The sequence below is a fragment of the Erinaceus europaeus genome, chromosome 13, assembly GCF_950295315.1.
Source record: "Erinaceus europaeus chromosome 13, mEriEur2.1, whole genome shotgun sequence".
In the NCBI taxonomy this organism is placed as follows: Eukaryota; Metazoa; Chordata; class Mammalia; order Eulipotyphla; family Erinaceidae; genus Erinaceus; species Erinaceus europaeus.
Genome location: NC_080174.1, coordinates 65,991,432 through 66,008,211, shown reverse-complemented (window position 1 = coordinate 66,008,211; position 16,780 = coordinate 65,991,432). Strand labels below are relative to the sequence as shown.

General features: G+C 48.6%; 1 protein-coding gene across 1 annotated transcript; it reads right to left on the bottom strand.

Annotated features, from left to right (window-relative positions):
* Positions 1-13,706: 13,706 nt before the first annotated feature.
* CITED4 (Cbp/p300 interacting transactivator with Glu/Asp rich carboxy-terminal domain 4) lies at positions 13,707-15,069 on the bottom strand. The gene has a single exon (XM_060206111.1). The coding sequence runs from the start codon at positions 14,789-14,791 to the stop codon at positions 14,231-14,233; it is 561 nt and encodes a 186-aa protein (XP_060062094.1). The 5' UTR covers positions 14,792-15,069; the 3' UTR covers positions 13,707-14,230.
* Between the last annotated feature and the right edge of the window lie 1,711 nt (positions 15,070-16,780).

Here is a 16,780-nt window from a genome sequence, read left to right as displayed (position 1 = left end):
TTTTCTTTGTTATTTATTATATATATATTTTAGATAGGATAGAGAGAAATGGAGAGAGGAAGGGAAGACAGAGAGGGGGAGAGAAAGGTAGACACCTGCAGATCTGCTTCACTGCCTGTGAAGTGACCCCTCTGCAGGTGGGGAGCTGGGAGCTTGAACCGGAATCCTTACACTGGTCCTTGCACCGGTCCTTGTGCTTTGTGCCACGTGCGCTTAACCCGCAGCACTACCGTCCAATTCCCCATAAAATTCTTAAGTTCAGAAAACATGAGCTTCTATCAGGGGAGGGAATGGGATGCAGAGTCCGGTGGTGGGAATTGTATGGAGCTGTACCCCTCTTATCCTATGGTTTAGTCAGTGTTTCCTTTTTTTTTTTTAATCTTTATTTATTTGCTGGATAGAGACAGTCAGAAATCGAGAGGGAAGGGAGTGATAGAGAAGGAGAGAGAAAGAGAGACAACTACAGCCCTGATTCACCACTTGTGAAGCTTTCCCCCTGCAGGTGGAGACTGGGGGCTTGAACCTGGGTCCTTGCGCACTGTAACATGTGCGCTCAACCAGGTGCGCCACCACCTGGCCCAGTGTTTCCTTTTTATAAATAAAAAATGTTTATAAAAAGAAAACATGAGCTCATATGTCATGGTGATCAGGAAGTCCAGAATTATGATTTTTCCCATGATACTTCTTCAATTAAAAAAAGGGGAAGTGGAGGGTAATATAATTTTTATGCAAACAGATTCTAATGCCTGAGACTCCAAAGTTCCAAGTTTTATCCCTTGAAGCACCCTGCTTTGGGGGGGGGGTGAAAGGGACTTTTTATGCAAAAATACTTTAACACATGAGGCTCTGCCATCCCAGATTCAGTCCCCAGCACCATCATAAACTAGGGCTGAGCAAGCAGTGCTTTGGTTAAATATATAACAATAACAACAGCAGCAAAATTAGATATCAACATCTTCCAGATGTTGGTTTGGGTGCTTCTACTTTGCCTGCCTGAGAATGTGGCTCTGAGACAGTCAATTCCCTGGGAGTCTTGATTTCTTCCTTTGCAAAATCTGAACCCACCTTTCTTTTTTTTTTTTTTTTTTTCCCTCCAGGATTATTGCTGGGCTCGGTGCCTGCACCATGAATCCACCGCTCCTGGAGGCCATTTTTCCCCCTTTTTGTTGCCCTAGTTGTTGCAGCCTCGTTACGGTTATCATTGCCATTGTTGACGTTGCTTTGTTGTTGGATAGGACAGAGAGAAATGGAGAGAGGAGGGGAAGACAGAGAGAGAGGGGGAGAGAAAGATAGACACCTTGCAGACCTGCTTCACCGCCTGTGAAGCGACTCCCCTGCGGGTGGGGAGCCGGGGGCTCGAACCGGGATCCTTACACCGGTCCCTGCGCTTTGCGCCACGTGTGCTTAACCCACTGCGCCACCGCCCGACCCCTAAACCCACCTTTCTTGACCAAAATCACTGCTCCATCCATCGTGGTAAGACCACAGGGACACCCTGTCCTGCAGGGTTTATCTAATCTTCCCTCTGTTCATGAGTCCAGCCCCACTGCCCACCCTGGAATCTGCTTACAAGACCATCAGACACAAACACACTCATTTAGAATCCCTGTCACTTGGGGTGCAGGCTTAGGGCTACCAGTCAGAAAGCAAGGCCACACAGGCAGTAAGTGTGCCAGAAACAAGATTCGAATCAGAAACCCTGTTTGGTTTCCCGTGCTTAGGTTCTTCTCCAAGATGATGAAAGCTTTGGTATTGCTGGGAGTTAACTTCATTCCTCTGAAAACACCTTCAGGTGTCATGTGTTGGCCCCAGATAGTGTCACTTGGTGTGGTGCTGCCACCTTCTGAGCAAAGGGGGTATTGCAGCAAGCTTACTGAACATGAGCAAAGCATCCCAAATATGGGTCATTTCAAAACACTAGGTTCAACCTGTGCCTTTGCTCCCAGCCTGAGAAGTGCTAGCAAAGACAAAACCCCTGCTCACCAGAGATTCCTGCAGCTGCAGCCAACTCCAGCGGCCTGTCCCACCAGCCTCACTGGTAGGTATTGCTGAGATCCAGACATGGAGATAAAAGTTATATAGGTGGCGCTAAGTGCAAGGACTGGCATAAAAATCCCGGTTTGAGCCCTTGGCTCTCCACCTGCAGGGGAGTTGCTTCACAAGTGGTGAAGCAGGTCTGCAGGTGTCTATCTTTCTCTCCCTCTCTCTGTCTTCCCCTCCTCTCTCCATTTCTCTGTTCTATCCAACAACGATGACATCAATAACAGCAACCATAATAACTACAACAACAAAAAAAACAAGGGCAACAAAAGGGAATAAATAAATAAATATAAAAAATATTTAAAAAAAAAGTTACATAGACCATGTGCTGGGGAAGGAGAGTGTAGTGGTTAAGAAAAATGCCTTTGATGCCTGAGACACTAAAGGCCCCAGGTTTAATTGCCAGCAAGCAAGCAAGCAAAATCCAATAAAAATTATAGGTCATTAGGTGAAAAGAAAAAATGAAAAGGAAAGAAAAGAGAATGCAATTCAGTCTTGAGAAATCTGTGGTAAAGTAGAATTTTTGTTTGTTTGTTAGTGCTGGCTTATGATAGTGCTGGGGATTGAACCTGGGGCATCAGAACCTTAGAAATGAAAGATTACCCTCGGCTGAGGGTGAGGATGGATGTTCAGCTTCACAGGGCAGGCAGGGGGGGATGGGACACAGTCTTTTGGTGGTGGGAATGGTGTTTATGTACACTCTTATCAGTTTGTAGTCATATAAATCATTATTTAATTAATATGAGAGGGGAAAAATTGATTGAATGTCTCAAACTTTTCAATTCACAGACTAAGTCGTACCCCTCTTATCCTATGGTTTAGTCAATATTTCCTTTTTATAAATAAAAAAAAATTTTAAAAAGAGCTACTCTCTTGACTTTCAAGAATACAATGCATTTGTTTAGTCATATTTGTGTACATTAGATATTCAGAACTTACTTGTTTTGCATAACTGAAACCTGTACTCCTTGGTTACCACTTTACATGTTTCCAAAAGCCAGTCTTTCACAACTACCTCAATGCTCTATTTCTATAATCTATAATCACTCAGAAGAGAACTGATTTATGAATACAAGAGGAACAAAATGCTTGACAAACACATTTAAGAGGGAAAATCCTGTATTTTATTTTCTTCTAAAACCAATTTTCTCACTAAATATCTTGAAAGCTTAAAAGAAAAAGAAACGGAAGGTTATTTTTTTCATAATTACAATGTTTTCTCCCCAGCTGCACAGTAACATCTAGTTAAAATTTAAAGAGGGGGAAAGGGGAACACTGAGGTCCAAAAAAGAACTTAACATTCCTTCTACCTTTGCTGAGCCTTCTTTCTCTCCCATCTACAGTCTGACTCCTGCCCCTCCACTGCCCTGAAAGAGTTCTTACAAAATTAGTTTTTATTTCCTGCTCGCCACAGTAAAGAGTCTTTTATCAGTGTCCTAACTGGCTTTTCAGCAGCATTAGGTGCTGCTGACAACACCTCCTTTGGGAAACCCCATCTCTTGGCTTTCAGGGCGTCTTTCTCTTCCTCCTTGCTGCTGCTTCTCAGTTTCTTTCCCTCTGCTCTCTTAAATGCTTGGGTTCCCCATGGTCCTCCCCCTGGCCACTTCCTCTTAATACTCTGCAGCATCATTTCTATGCAGATCACTCCCAAACATGCTTATTGTCAGTCCAGATCTCTCTAGTGAGCACTTGACCACACTAACCTACCATTTCCACACCAATCACTGGTGACTCAGCATGTCCCTTCTGATCTTACCCTATTCTCCCCAACTCTCTCCTCCTTCTGTTCCCACCTCGGGGAATCCACCCTGACCTCTGAGTCACCTTCCTGGAAATTACTGTTTAACTTCTCTCTTCCCCGTAGATTCTATTTCCATACATTACTGTTAAGATGGTAGATTACCCCTGTGCCTACTCCCACCGTCTTCTATGGTAGCAGAGCCTCCAAATCTGCTGGCATGCATGGCCACCTTGAATAAAAACCGCATTTCTGAGCCTTTTTAGCAGTTAAGGATAGGAAACTGCCATAAAATGCTCTTCTGTTTCTCTTTTCCCCTTCTTTCCGGCTGGAATGTTGATAACATGATTGGAGAAACCTTTTCTTTTTCAAATTATTAAACTTTTTTACTTTATTTTTCTTATATTGGTAGGACAGAGAGACATTGAGAGGGAAGGGAGATAGAAAGGAGGGGGGCCAAGTTGTGGCACACTCGGCTAAGCGTGCATATCACCAAGGGCAGGGATCCGGGCTTGAGTTCCCACTCTCCACTTGCAGTGGGGAAATTTCATGAGTGGTGAAGCAGATCTGCAGGTGTCTCTCCCTCTCTATCTGCCCTACTCTCTTAATTTCTCTCTGTCATGTCAAATAAAAATAAAATAGAAAGAAAAAAATGCAAAGTATGGCTGCCAGCAGCTGTAGATTTCACCAAACAAATCTTTTTTTTAACTGTAGGGGCCCGGGGGTCAGGCAGTAGCGCAGCAGGTTAAGCACACATGGCACAAAGCGCAAGGACCAGCATAAGGATCCCAGTTTGAACCCCCGGCTCCCCACCTGCAGAGGGGTCGCTTCACGGGTGGTGAAGCAGGTCTGCAGGTGTCTGTCTTTCTCTCCCCTTCTCTGTCTTCCCCTCCTCTCTCCATTTCTCTCTGTCCTATCCAACAACAACAACAACAGCAATGACAACAACAAGGGTAACAACAAGGGCAACAAAATGGGAAAAAATGGCCTCCAGGAGCAGTGGATTTGTAGTGCAGGCACTGAGCCCTTGCAATAACCCTGGAGACACACACAAAAAAATGTAGGGGCTGGGCGGTGGTGCACCCAATTGAGTGTACACATTATGGTAACAAAGACCCAGGTTCAAGCCTATAGTTCCCACCTGCGGGGGGGGGGGGGAGCTTCATAAAAGGTGAAGCAGGGCTGCAGGTATCTCTCTCCCTCTCTATCTCACCCACCCTCTCAATTTCTCCCTGTCTTATCAAATAACACAGAAAGGAAAAGATGGTTGCTGGGAGGAGTGGATTTGTAGTGTTGACACAAAGCCTCAATGATAACCCTGGTAGCAATAAAATAAAAGTAAAGGGGGGGGGTCGGGTGATAGCACAGTGGGTTAAGCATACATGGCACCAAGCGCAAGGACCGGTGTAAGGATCCTGGTTCGAGCCCTGGCTCCCCACCTGCAGGGGGGTTGCTTCACAAGCAGTGAAGCAGGTCTGCAGGTGTCTATCTTTCTCTCCCCCTCTCTGTCTCCCTCCTCTCTTGATTTCTCTCTGTCCTATCCAACAACAATGATATCAATAACAACAACAATAATAACCACAACAACGATAAAAAACAACAAGGGCAACAAAAAGGAAAAAAATAGCCTCCGGGAGCAGTGGATCCATGATGCTGCCACCAAACCCTTGCAATAACCCTGGAGGCAAAAAAAAAAAAAAAAAGAAAAGAAAAGAAAAGAAAAGAAAAAGTAAACAGTGGGTTGGGCGGTAGCCCAGTGGGTTAAGTGCACATGGTGTGACGAACCATCATAGGGATCCCAGTTCGAGCCCCCAGCCCCCCACCTGTGAGGGGGTCGCTTCACAAGTGGTGAAGTAGGTCTGCAGGTGTCTTTCTCACCCCTTCTCTGTTCCCCCCTCTCGATTTCTCTATATTCTATCCAACAACAACAATAATAACAACAATGGCAAGGATAAATAAGAAGGGCAATAAAGGGGAAAAAATAGCCTCCAGGAGCAGTGAATTCATAGTACAGGCCCAGCAAAATAACCCTGAAGGCAAAAAAAGAAAGAAAGAAGAAAAGAAATAGGAAAAAAGAAGTAAATAAAAAAAGTAAAATAAAAATGCAGCAAACAAACAAAAAAGCAAGTGATAATTGCCTCCTATTCTCTATGCTGCCTGAGTGGTCTGGGTGGAGGTTGGGGCTTGTGGCGGAGACTGCTTGGATATGCCAAAGCAGAGCCTCCAACTCACTGGGAGGAGGTGAGTGAGTCCCATTGCTTTTTGATGTCTAATCTCTCATTCTACAAATAAGAGCCATCTCTCCCCAAGATCACCACCTGGTTTATATGGCTGTCTCATATGACCCAGCTGGGTTGTATAATGCTGAGGAGTTTGCTTTACCTCTCTGAGCCTCAGCTGACTCAAGGCAAGCAGAGTTAGAATGAGGTCAGTCATAAAACCCACCACTTCACCTGCTGTGAGGACAGAAGGAGAAAGAACTGGTGCACCCCAATGCTAGGGAAATCTGGACTCTCCCTGCCCTCTACCCTCAGCCCCAGACTCACTGCCTGGCCTGGCCACTGTGAGGTCAGAGGGGTGAGGAATGTAGCCACCTGGAGCTTGGGGAGTTTCAGTGACCTGCTCAGGGTCACATATTGTTGCTGAGCTGGGAGGAGAGTGCAGAGTTCCTGATTCTAGCTGGAACTCCAGCCCCAGGTCATGATTCAGCCTCCAATCCCAGCTCAGGGTGAGGGACTAGCAACTCACTCCAACACTTCCAATCCGTGCTGAGTCACAGGGTGATGGGGTAGGAATGCTGATGAAACATCCTTATAATCTAGGAGGAAAGGCTCTAGCCCCTGACCTGTGATGAATTAGCTCTTTCACAGCTGGAAAAGGCCCCAGGGTGGGCATTTCAGGTTGAGGGAATAGCCTAGGCCAAGACTCAAGACTGTCAGGAGCCTGGGGTCATGGTGAGAAGCTACAAGGACACTAGATGATAGGACAGGACTTGTCCTAGTCTTACTTTCCACAACAGTTCCCATTTGAGCAGCTCCTGAGGATGCCTGTGGTATCTCAGCAGATGGGAATGCTGAACTCCCTCTGCGCTCTCCCATTTCTCTCTCTCTCTCTCTCTCTCTCTCTCTCTCTCTCTCCACTGCTCAGCTCTGGCTTATTTATGGTGGTACAGGGGATTGAACTTGGGACCTCAGAGCCTTAGGCATGAGAGTCTGTTTGCATAACCATTATGCTGTCTCCCCTGCCCCCTCTGTATTCTCTCAGATACGGTATATCCTGGCCCTTGGGCCTCTTCCTTGGAGGCTTTCTCCAAGTTGACCATCACTCTATCCTTCTAACATCACCAGCTCCCAGGGCTTCCCAGACTTCAACCTGCTTTGCTGCACATTCCAGGCTGACCCAGATCTTAAGTGTGTGTAGGATGCCCGAGTGTGTGTAGGATCCTCTCTCCAGATCATAGTGGGGTAGGGAGCCTGGTTGTTTACCTCCTAGCTCACCCAACCACAAAGCACTGAACTGTTTGCAATGGGCTAGAAGCTTTGAACATGGGTCTCTGAGGCTGGGGCTATACTTTCTATTGTACAGAAGGGGAAACAGAGGCCTGAAAGAGGCTTCCTCTGCATCCTGACGTCACAAAGTGGCAGGAGTAGAACATAGGCCATGTACTTGTTCCTCTTATTCCACTCAGACTGAGGTTCTTGGTCAGCCCCAGCCAATGGGAGGAGCCCCGGGTAGACTGGAGTGAACATGCTATTTACTCCATCACTTCAAAGGTGTGATTTAGAAGGGAAACTTACTATGAGTCCCAATATTCTCTGGAATGGGGGTAAAACTGCCCAGGGGTGCTATTTGTAGCACTGCCTGGCAGTGAGAAGAGAGTTTGCAAGAGCAAGAGCACCTAGTGGGACCTGTGGGCACTGCTTGCTCCCACCTCACCTGCACACAGTGGGCATACAGCGTCCTAGCCCTACCCTTGGCAGTGATCCTGACCCAGCACAGCTGGTGGTGGGGCGTAAAAGAGTTAGGCAAGGATGGATTAAGGAATTCAAGAGGATTACTTAGTAATCAGATAAACTGCCTAAGCTGCCTGGGAAAGACCAGGCTCAGAGTGCTCATTTAATTCACAAATGACTGCTGAATGCCTACCTGCACTGGGATGATGATGATGATGATGACAGTGGCGCTCAATTATTAAGAACTGACCATGTACCAGCTTCTTCACAGAGTCTCATCTATGACTCTAGAAGGCTGATAATCCTTAAACAGATGATCTGTGGGGAACGGTACTACAGCATTGGGGGAAGTGTCAGAGCTGTGGTCTCTCTCCCACTTGAATAAGTTGGCCCAGCACAGTAGAGTCCTGGAAATGAATAAATAAATAAATAAATAAATAAATAAATAAATAAATAAATGTCCTTTGGGGGGGGGCTGGTGGTGGCACACTCGGTTGAGTGCACACGTGACCATGCACAAGGACCTGAATTCAAGCCCTTGGTCCCTACCTGTAGGAGAGAAGCTTCACAAGCAGTGAAGTAATGCTGTGGGTGTCTCTCTATCTCTCTCCCTCTCTATCTCTCTATCCTTTTCAATTTATCTCTGTCTCTACCAATAAATGAATAAATAAATAATATACAATATTTTTTTAAAGATTTTACTTATTTGTTAATGAGAAAGCTAGGAGGAGAGAGAGAAAGAACCAGATATCACTCTGATACATGTGCTGTCAGGGATCAAACTCAGGATCTCATGCTTGAGAGTCTAATGCTTTATATACTATGCCACCTCTTGGACCACAATATACAATATTTTAAATAATAAAAATGCTCCCCCCAATAGTCAAGTCTGGGAGAAGAGACAAATGAAGCACCCTGAGCAGAAACAGAAGGAGGTATCGGCTGTTATCATTCTTACGCCACTCAGCCTTGTCCCCATCCCAGTGATGCTGTGGCAGATATGGTGATGTGCTACCCGGTCCCCCCTTCCATGGCATGATTTCCTGCCCAGCCTGCCTTCCCTGGAAGTGACTCCAGGGATTGCTCAGCTCTGTGAGCTGCCTCACCCACAGTCATGCCACTTCCTTGAGCAGCCCACATCCCATGACTGACGGGGGAAGAGGTAGAGGTAGTGTGACCCAACTCAAGATGACTCTGAAGAGCCTTTATAACTCTGGCTGCCCCCCTCCCCCAACCCCTGGGCTGACCAAGCACCTTGTAGCTGCCTCTGCTGATGCTCCAGCCCCTACTCCCACAGGTGCTGATCCAGGGGTGCTCCCTAAAAATCCTCTTACAAATGACACACAGTCTCAGAATCCACTCCCAAGGGAGAATTCACTTCTTGCCTGGTAACACACAACCTTTTTCTTTCTTTTAAATATTTATTTATTTATGACAGCACATGTGATGCTAAGGAACTCAGGACCTCATACTTATGAGTCCAGTGCTCTACCCACTGGAAACACAACCTTTCTACTCTAATATAAAGGCATCCTTGAGAAACAAAAGCTGAGGATGATAAATGACAGACTGCACTGTTCTAAGTGCCTTCTGAGAATTAATTGACTTAATCTGCATTGCAGCTCTATATGAGGGAAGTACTATTAGCATCTTTATGAGTTTGAGAGGAGAAATAATTTTTCTTGAAGGGAAAAAAAATCCCAGAAACTATGTAGTGGTGAGACTCAGTCAATGCAGAAGTGATTCAAAATGAAGAACTTCAGCCCAGGGAAATGTTTACATGAAAAATAGGAGGAGTGGGCTGGGAGGTGGCACAGTGGATAAAGCACTGGACTCTCAAGCATGAGGCTCAATCCCTGGTAGCACATGGACCAGAGTGAAGTCTGGTTCTCTTTCTCACTCTCCTCCTAGCTCTCTCAGTGATAAATAAATAAAACCTTAAAAAGAAAGATTCCGGGAGTTGTAGTGCAGAGGGTTAAGTACACGTGACGCAAACCACAAGGACCGGCATAAGGATTCCAGTTCGAGCCCCCGGCTCCCCACCTACAGGGAAGTTGTTTCTCTCCCCTTCTCTGTCTTCCCCTCCTCTCTCCATTTCTCTCTGTCCTATCCACAACAATGACATCAATGATGACAACAATAACTACAACAATAAAACAACAAGGGCAACAGAAGGGAATAAAAATAAATATGTTTTAAAAAAGAAAGATTCCCCCTTGCACATGGGGACCCGGAGGCTTGAACCAAATTCCTTGCATGGGAACCACAGTTTTACACACTTGAATTAATGGCCTAAAAGCCAGACAGAAAGAAATGAAACAAGAAAATGAAGTAATTCGTATTTAGTCTGGGTAATTTCAATAAAGAAGAAAAATTGTGGAAAACAAAACAAAACAAACAAATGGTGGAGGGGATATGAAAACATGTCTAGTCTCCCAAAACTCAGTTCCTGATTCCTAAGGAGACTGAATGTCAACTCAAAGACCCAGCCCAGGTCTGAGAGTGAAATCCATGGACCTTTGGGACAACAGGTTGCTTTGGGAGGTAGCCCCAGAAGAGCGGTGAGAGATAGCTGTGTATAGGCTCCTGCTGCAGCAAGCTGCTGCACTACCAGAAAATACAGATGTAGAAGGTAAGGTGAGGAAGGCAGGAAGACTTCATTCAGGTCGGACAGTTACTAAGAGCTGCTTCTGGAACTGGCCCCTGAGGCTGTGAGGCTATACACCTTTGTGTTGGTGGGAAAGAGACTGCAGTCCCCAACACACACTAGAAAGGTCAGAATCCCCTAAAGATGTTTGGAGATTTGGGGATCCAAACTTTGTGCTGCTCCACTCCCCCCCCCCCCAATTTACTATCTGCATGTTCCTCTGGGAGGGGGAAGGGCAGGAAAGAGTTCAGCTGTCGGGTTCCCTCTCAACTCTAGGAGGCAGGCGTGGGGTTGCATAGTGATTCTTTCTATGTGAAGAATGCTTTAGAGTTTATAGACTATTTAACAACCCACCTCTAAATTTGCTCCTACTTGTTGTGAGACTTCTTGTCTTGTAAATAGCAAGGCAGGGATATTTGTCCATTTTACTGGTGGAGAAATCGAGTCCCAGAAAGAAGGCGATCAGAGCAGTATCTAACCCAGGGCCAACCCCCCTCATCCCAATCCAGTTTTTTTCTTCCTTCCTTCTTTCCTTCTGGGGGAGAGAGAGAGAGAGAGAGACCCCGAAACTGAAGCTTCCTTCAATGCAGTGGGGGCCAGGCTTGAACCTAGGTCTCACACATGGTACAAGAACACACTATCCAAATGAGCTATTTCAACAGCCCCACCCCCTTGGTTTCTGTCTCTGATCTGGGAGAGCTAGGGCCAAAAATGACTGTTTTTTAGATCAGAAATTTCTCTGTCCTTTAGAGAAGGTCCCATTATCTTAGGGGAGATTTATTTTATTTTTGTTGCCACCAGGGTTATTGCTAGGGCTCAGTGCCTGCACAAAGAATCCCCGGCTCTGACAGTCATTTGTCGTTTTCTTTTTTTAAAGAAAGATTTCATTTTTTAAATAGTTTTAATTCTCTTTATTTATTTATTGTATAGACAGAGCCAGAAATTGAGAGAGAAGGGTGGGAGAGAGAGAGAGAGAGAGAGAGACAAGACAGACACCTGCAGCACCACTTGTGAAGCTCTCGTCCTGCAGGTGGGGACTGGGGACTAGAACCTGGATCCTTGTGCATTGTAATATGTGTGCTTAACCAGGTGCGCCACCACCTGGCCCCATTTGTCATTTTCTTCTTCCTTCCTTCTTCTTTTCTTTTGATGAGACATAAAAAAATTGAGAGGGGAGGAAATGGAGAAGAAGAGGGGGGTGGGTGGTGGCACACCTAGTTGAGCACACATGTTAAAATGTGCAAGGGCCCAGGTTCAAGCCCCCAGTCCCCACCTGCAGGGGGGAAAGCTTTGAGAGTGGCAAAACAGGCGTCTGTCTCTCTCCCTCTCTATTTTCTCCTCTCCTCTTGATTTTTGGCCATTTCTATCCAATTAATAACTAAAGGTAATAAGAAAAAAAATTAAAAAGACAAGAAGAGAGAATGAGAGATGCAGTACTGTTTCGCTGTTATTACAACTTCTCCCTTGTAGATGAGGACAGGGGGCTTGAACCCTTGTGAATGGTAATGTGTGCATTCAACCAGGTGTGTTACTCAGCCCCTTCAGGGGAGACCTATATTCATAGACCCAATGCTTCCTGTCTCCTACCCTACCCTGGTGGCTTCAGAGCTGGCGCTGACACATGGCACTCTAGAAAAAACTCCTAGGCTGGAGGGAGAGTCATGTCAACAAGCAAGTTGGGCGTGCCAGGAAATCCCATCCAGCTCTGAACTCCTCTCTCCAGCCTCTGGAATGCATGCATGCTCTCCTCTCTGCCCCACTGCCCTGTCCTAGGAAGATGTCCAACATATCCATCCCAGTCTCCTTCCTGCCATTAGCCTCTTTCCTTCAGCCTCTCACAATCCCAAAGCACCTAGAGATCTTTCTAGAGAAAAGCAACGGCAGAGGGTAGTCAGGAGCTCATGCTGAGGCCAGATCCTGCCAGGCCAGAGCAAGTTGCATGCTCCTGACCTACAGCATTGGGATGATGCTTACTTCACAGTGACCACAAAGCCACTGGATCTTTGTTAGCCCTTCTAAAAAGCCCATGCCTTCCCTGTCTATTCCTGTATGGTATACCTCACTGACTTTGAATGACTTTTTACTTGCCATTTCTCATCATTCAGGGCTATGCTCACCTCGTCAAATCTTACCGCCTCCCTGACTCCACTTTCTTGACCATGGATCTGTCAGCTGAAACCCTCCCTCCCCTGGATGGATCATTTTGCTAGTCCTTTTTTGTATACTCTTCCTTGTACCAAGATGAATTGATTTCCAGGTCTGTCACCCCCTTACACCCACCTGAACTGTGACTCCATCAGGGCCCAGAGTAATACCAACCTTGGTTTGTAGAATAACCATGATGGGGCAAGGGGTGATAGCATAATGGTTATGCAAAGAGACTCTTGTGCCCGAGGCTTTAGAGTCCCAGGTTCAATCCCCTGCATCACCATAAACCAGAGAGCTGAGCAGTGCTTTGGTAATAATAATAATAATAACCATGATAGTCATTTACATGATAACATGAGGGCTGCCTTTGTGCTGAAGTACCGGCATTACATTTGATCCTCTTAAACCACCTGAAACAGGGACCAGCTGTCTCTGAAGACAAAGGCTCTGGAATGTGAATGAGCAGCCCAGGAGGTGGAGCAGAGGATAGTGTTGGACACTCAGGCATGAGGTTGAGTTGGATCCCTGACATCGCATGTGCCAGAGTGATACTCTGGTTCTCTGTGTGTTTCTTTTTCATTAATAAACTCTTGAGGGGGGTGGGCAGTGGCACATCTGGTTGAGTGCACATATTACAATGTGCAAGGACCTGTGTTTCAGCTCCCAATCCCCACCTGCAGGGTGGAAGCTTCTTGAGCTGTGAAGCAGTGCTGCAGCTGTCTCTCTCCCTATCTACCCTTTCCATCTGGGTTTCTGTCTTTATCCAATAAACAAATAAAATAAATAAATCATGAAAGAAAGGCATAAATAAACAAATGAATGGCCCCTTAAGTCAAAGTCTGAAGCCAGGTCTGTCTGAGTCATCATGCCACCCCACACCCCCTGGCCAGGTTCTGGCCTGAGCACCAGATAACTCCCCCTAACATTCACAGGACCAAGAAGTCCAAGACTGATGTCCTTGTCTTATTCTGCCACCACTTGGAGGCAGTCTCTCCCCTCCAGATTATGACATAATAATTGCACAACTCAAGATATTTTCAAAAGAAACTGTCAATTTCCTCTCCCAGGCCCTGCCAAGGGTTGCGGTCTCCATCTCACCCAGGTCACCAACAGCCTCAGGACTTTCGAAGCCAAATATAGTTGGAGGTTGGAGTGATCAGGAAATGAAAACGCAAGTCTGTAAAGTGACCCAGTTTTATTTTGGTTTTGGAGGTCAGATGGGGCATCGCTCCACTTGCACAGGGGTTAAGGCTGGACAACCGTGCCTGCCCAGGCGGGATCCCAGTGACCTCCCGGCCCAGCAAGGGTGGAGGCTCCAAGGGTGGGTGAGTGGGTGGATCCAGGGGCCCAGTGAACTCAGTGGGTTGCAGAGAGAGTGGGGGGACTCGGGCAACGATTTGGAATGGCTCAGATTGGGGCTTGGGGTAGGACAGAGTCCGAGAGGAGAGGTCATAATCCAAGAATCCAAGACTCCGAAGAGGGGGTGCAGTCCCCTTCACTTTACCGCTGAGAGGTGCCGCCAGACTGTCACCGGGCAAGAGGCAGGGCCTGCAGAGAGGTCAGGCGTCCCAGCCCGGCGGGGCCCTGCGCGCTCTCTCCCCCGCCGCCTCCACCCTCATGGAGGGTGCGTGAGAGGCCCGGGCGCCAGGTGCAGAGCCCCGCGAGCGGCGGGGTCCCCTCTTCCTCTCGGCCACCCCGCCGCGCTCAGCAGCTCACCGAGCCGGCGGGAGGCGCCGACCCCAAGTCTGAGAAGCAGTCGAACTCGCTCTGGCCCAGGCAGAGCTCGGGCAGCTCGAGCACGCGGTGCAGCCCCAGCTCCAGCTCCAGTAGCGTCAGCGCCTCCTCGTCGATGAGTTCCGCGTCCATGCCACCCAGGGCGTGAGCCGGCGGCGGCGGGAGCGGGGCCAGGGTGCCGGGCGCCGGCTGCAGGCCCAGGGGGCTCCCGGGGCCGCCGGGGGGCGCGGTCGCGCGGCCCGGGTAGAGCGCCGCCACCGGCTGCAGGTGCGCGCTCCCCGAGGCGGGCGGCGGCGCGGCCGCAAAGGGCTGGAAGGCCGGCGGCGGCGCGAAGGCCCCGTAGCCCAGGGCGCCGGGCGGGGGCGGCGGCGGCGGGCCCAGCGGAGCCCCCCGCGGTCGCAGCGCGCTATCGGGGCCCGGGCCGGCGTAGGGCTGCACAGTCCGGAGCGCGTGGGGGCCGTGCGTGGGCGCGGCGGGCGGCGGCCTCTGCACCAGGCGGTAGCCCTCGGCGAGCAGCAGGTGGTCGGCCATCCCGGCGGCGGCGGCGGCTTCCTGGCGGTCGGCCAGCGGTGCCCGACCCCGGAGAGTCAGCTGCTCTCCCGCGGCGAGGACTCCCAGCGCCGAGCCTGTCCGCAGCCCAGCCGGGCAAAGGAAAAGCGAACCCGACCTGTGCTCCTGAACAGACCTATGCCACACGGAACCGAAGCCGAGGGATCCGGCGCGCCCCTGGCCGGCAGCGCCGGGAGGCTAAAAGTTCGGGTGCTCACCCAGCTCCACTGCGAGACCTCGGCGCCGAGCCTGGGAGCTCAGCCGCCTCTTATAGCGGGAGGCGGGGCTGCCCTGCCCCCAGGCGCCTATTGGCGGGAGGGAGTCGCGGGAGCGTCGGGCCCGCCTCCGGGAGCCCTCGGCCCGCCCCTGCAGGGCTCTGCAAGTGCACCGCACGACCCTCCCCAAGCTGAGGGCTCCTCCCAGGAGGTCTAGCTGTTCTGGGCTGTCTGGGACCGAGCCTGAGCTGACCAGAAGGTGGGGGGGAAGAGCCAGAGCTTTAGTGTCCCTCTTAATTTTCCAAATGGAGATGGAAACTGCGAAGGGGAATACATAGCCAGGCTTTGACGGAAGCAAGACTCGAGCCCAGGTCTTGCAATCGCCCCTTCCACAGAGGCAACAGGATCATAGGTGGTGCAGCGTCCCCCAGGAGGCCAGTTGTCTGTCCCCATAGCCCTGAGAGAGCCAGTTGCTGCTCCTCCATCAGCTCCCACTCACTCGCCTGTGGAAGCACTCTCAGTTGTCATTAAAGTAAATGATGGGCTCTTCTGAAGGACTTGTTCACCTGCTCATCCTCAGGACTTGGCCCAAGGAAGGCTTTTAGTCTTCAGTCCCCACCTGCATGGAGGAAACTTCATGAACGTGAGGCAGTATTGCAGGTATCTCTCTCTCCCCATTTATCTGTCCCTTCCCTCTCAGTTTCTCTCTGTCTGTATGAAAACAAACACAAATTCATTGAATTTCAACTCATTCTTCTGAGTTTCAGTTTCTTTATTGTAAAATTGGGCAACTAAAGCAACCACCCTCTTGGGGTTGTCATGAGGGTTAAATGAGGTCATGCATGCCCAGTGACCAGCACAGCGACGACACACAGTAGGTGCTCAAAATGTATCCCAAATGAATGAGAGACAAGATTGAGCTCTGTGCTTACCACACTGGGAATGGATAATGTTGTACCTTCTCTTGAGAGCAATAGTGATTTTGGGTGTTTACAGTGGTGTGTTTTCCATGGCATATTTTTGGAGGCAAGAGAAAGGAAGACCCAGATGCAAAGGGAAAGTAGCTATTCTGGCTCAGAGCTAGCATGTGAATGCCTGTGTCCTTAAAGAAACTAGAGTCTCCAGGCTGAGGGGCACCTCACCCTGCTGAGCAGACACATTACCAGGCACAAGGATTTAAGCCTCCAGTCCCCATCTGCATGGAGGAAGCTTCATGCACAGTGAGGCAGTAATGCAGGTATCTCTCTTTCCCCCTCTATCTATTCCTTCCCTCTCAGTTTCTCTTTTTCTCTATAAAAACAGACAAAAATACAAATAAATAAAATATTTCTTAAAAAGAAACTGGAATCTGTCCCAACAGTTACCAAACAGTCCAACCTGAACCTTGCCTTCCACATGGTCACCACTCTGCCCCTTCCTTTTTAGATCCCCTCCCAGCAGTGGCCTTGGGACTTCTTGGAATTTAGGTTTATCCAGCTGGTGCAGAGGGGAGAACCTTAGAGTGAGAGTCCAGAGGCTCAAGTTCTAATCATATCTTCCCCAGCCGCAAGAGTATGACAGTTGGGCATGGGGGGGGGGTGTCACTTGATTCTCTAGAGCCTCAACTTTTAGCTCCATGAGAAGGAAATTGTAGTTCATATCTATTTACCCTGAGAGCCTATGGGAGGATCATACATGATCATGACTGTGATCTTATTTATTTATTAGCAAAATGTGAAAGTTGCACACGAGGTGGGGTAGGCAGTAGTGCAGTGTG

Excerpts from the sequence above, each read along its gene's own strand:
- CITED4 (XM_060206111.1), bottom strand. The coding sequence starts at position 14,791 with ATGGCCGACCACCTGCTGCTCGCCGAGGGCTACCGCCTGGTGCAGAGG.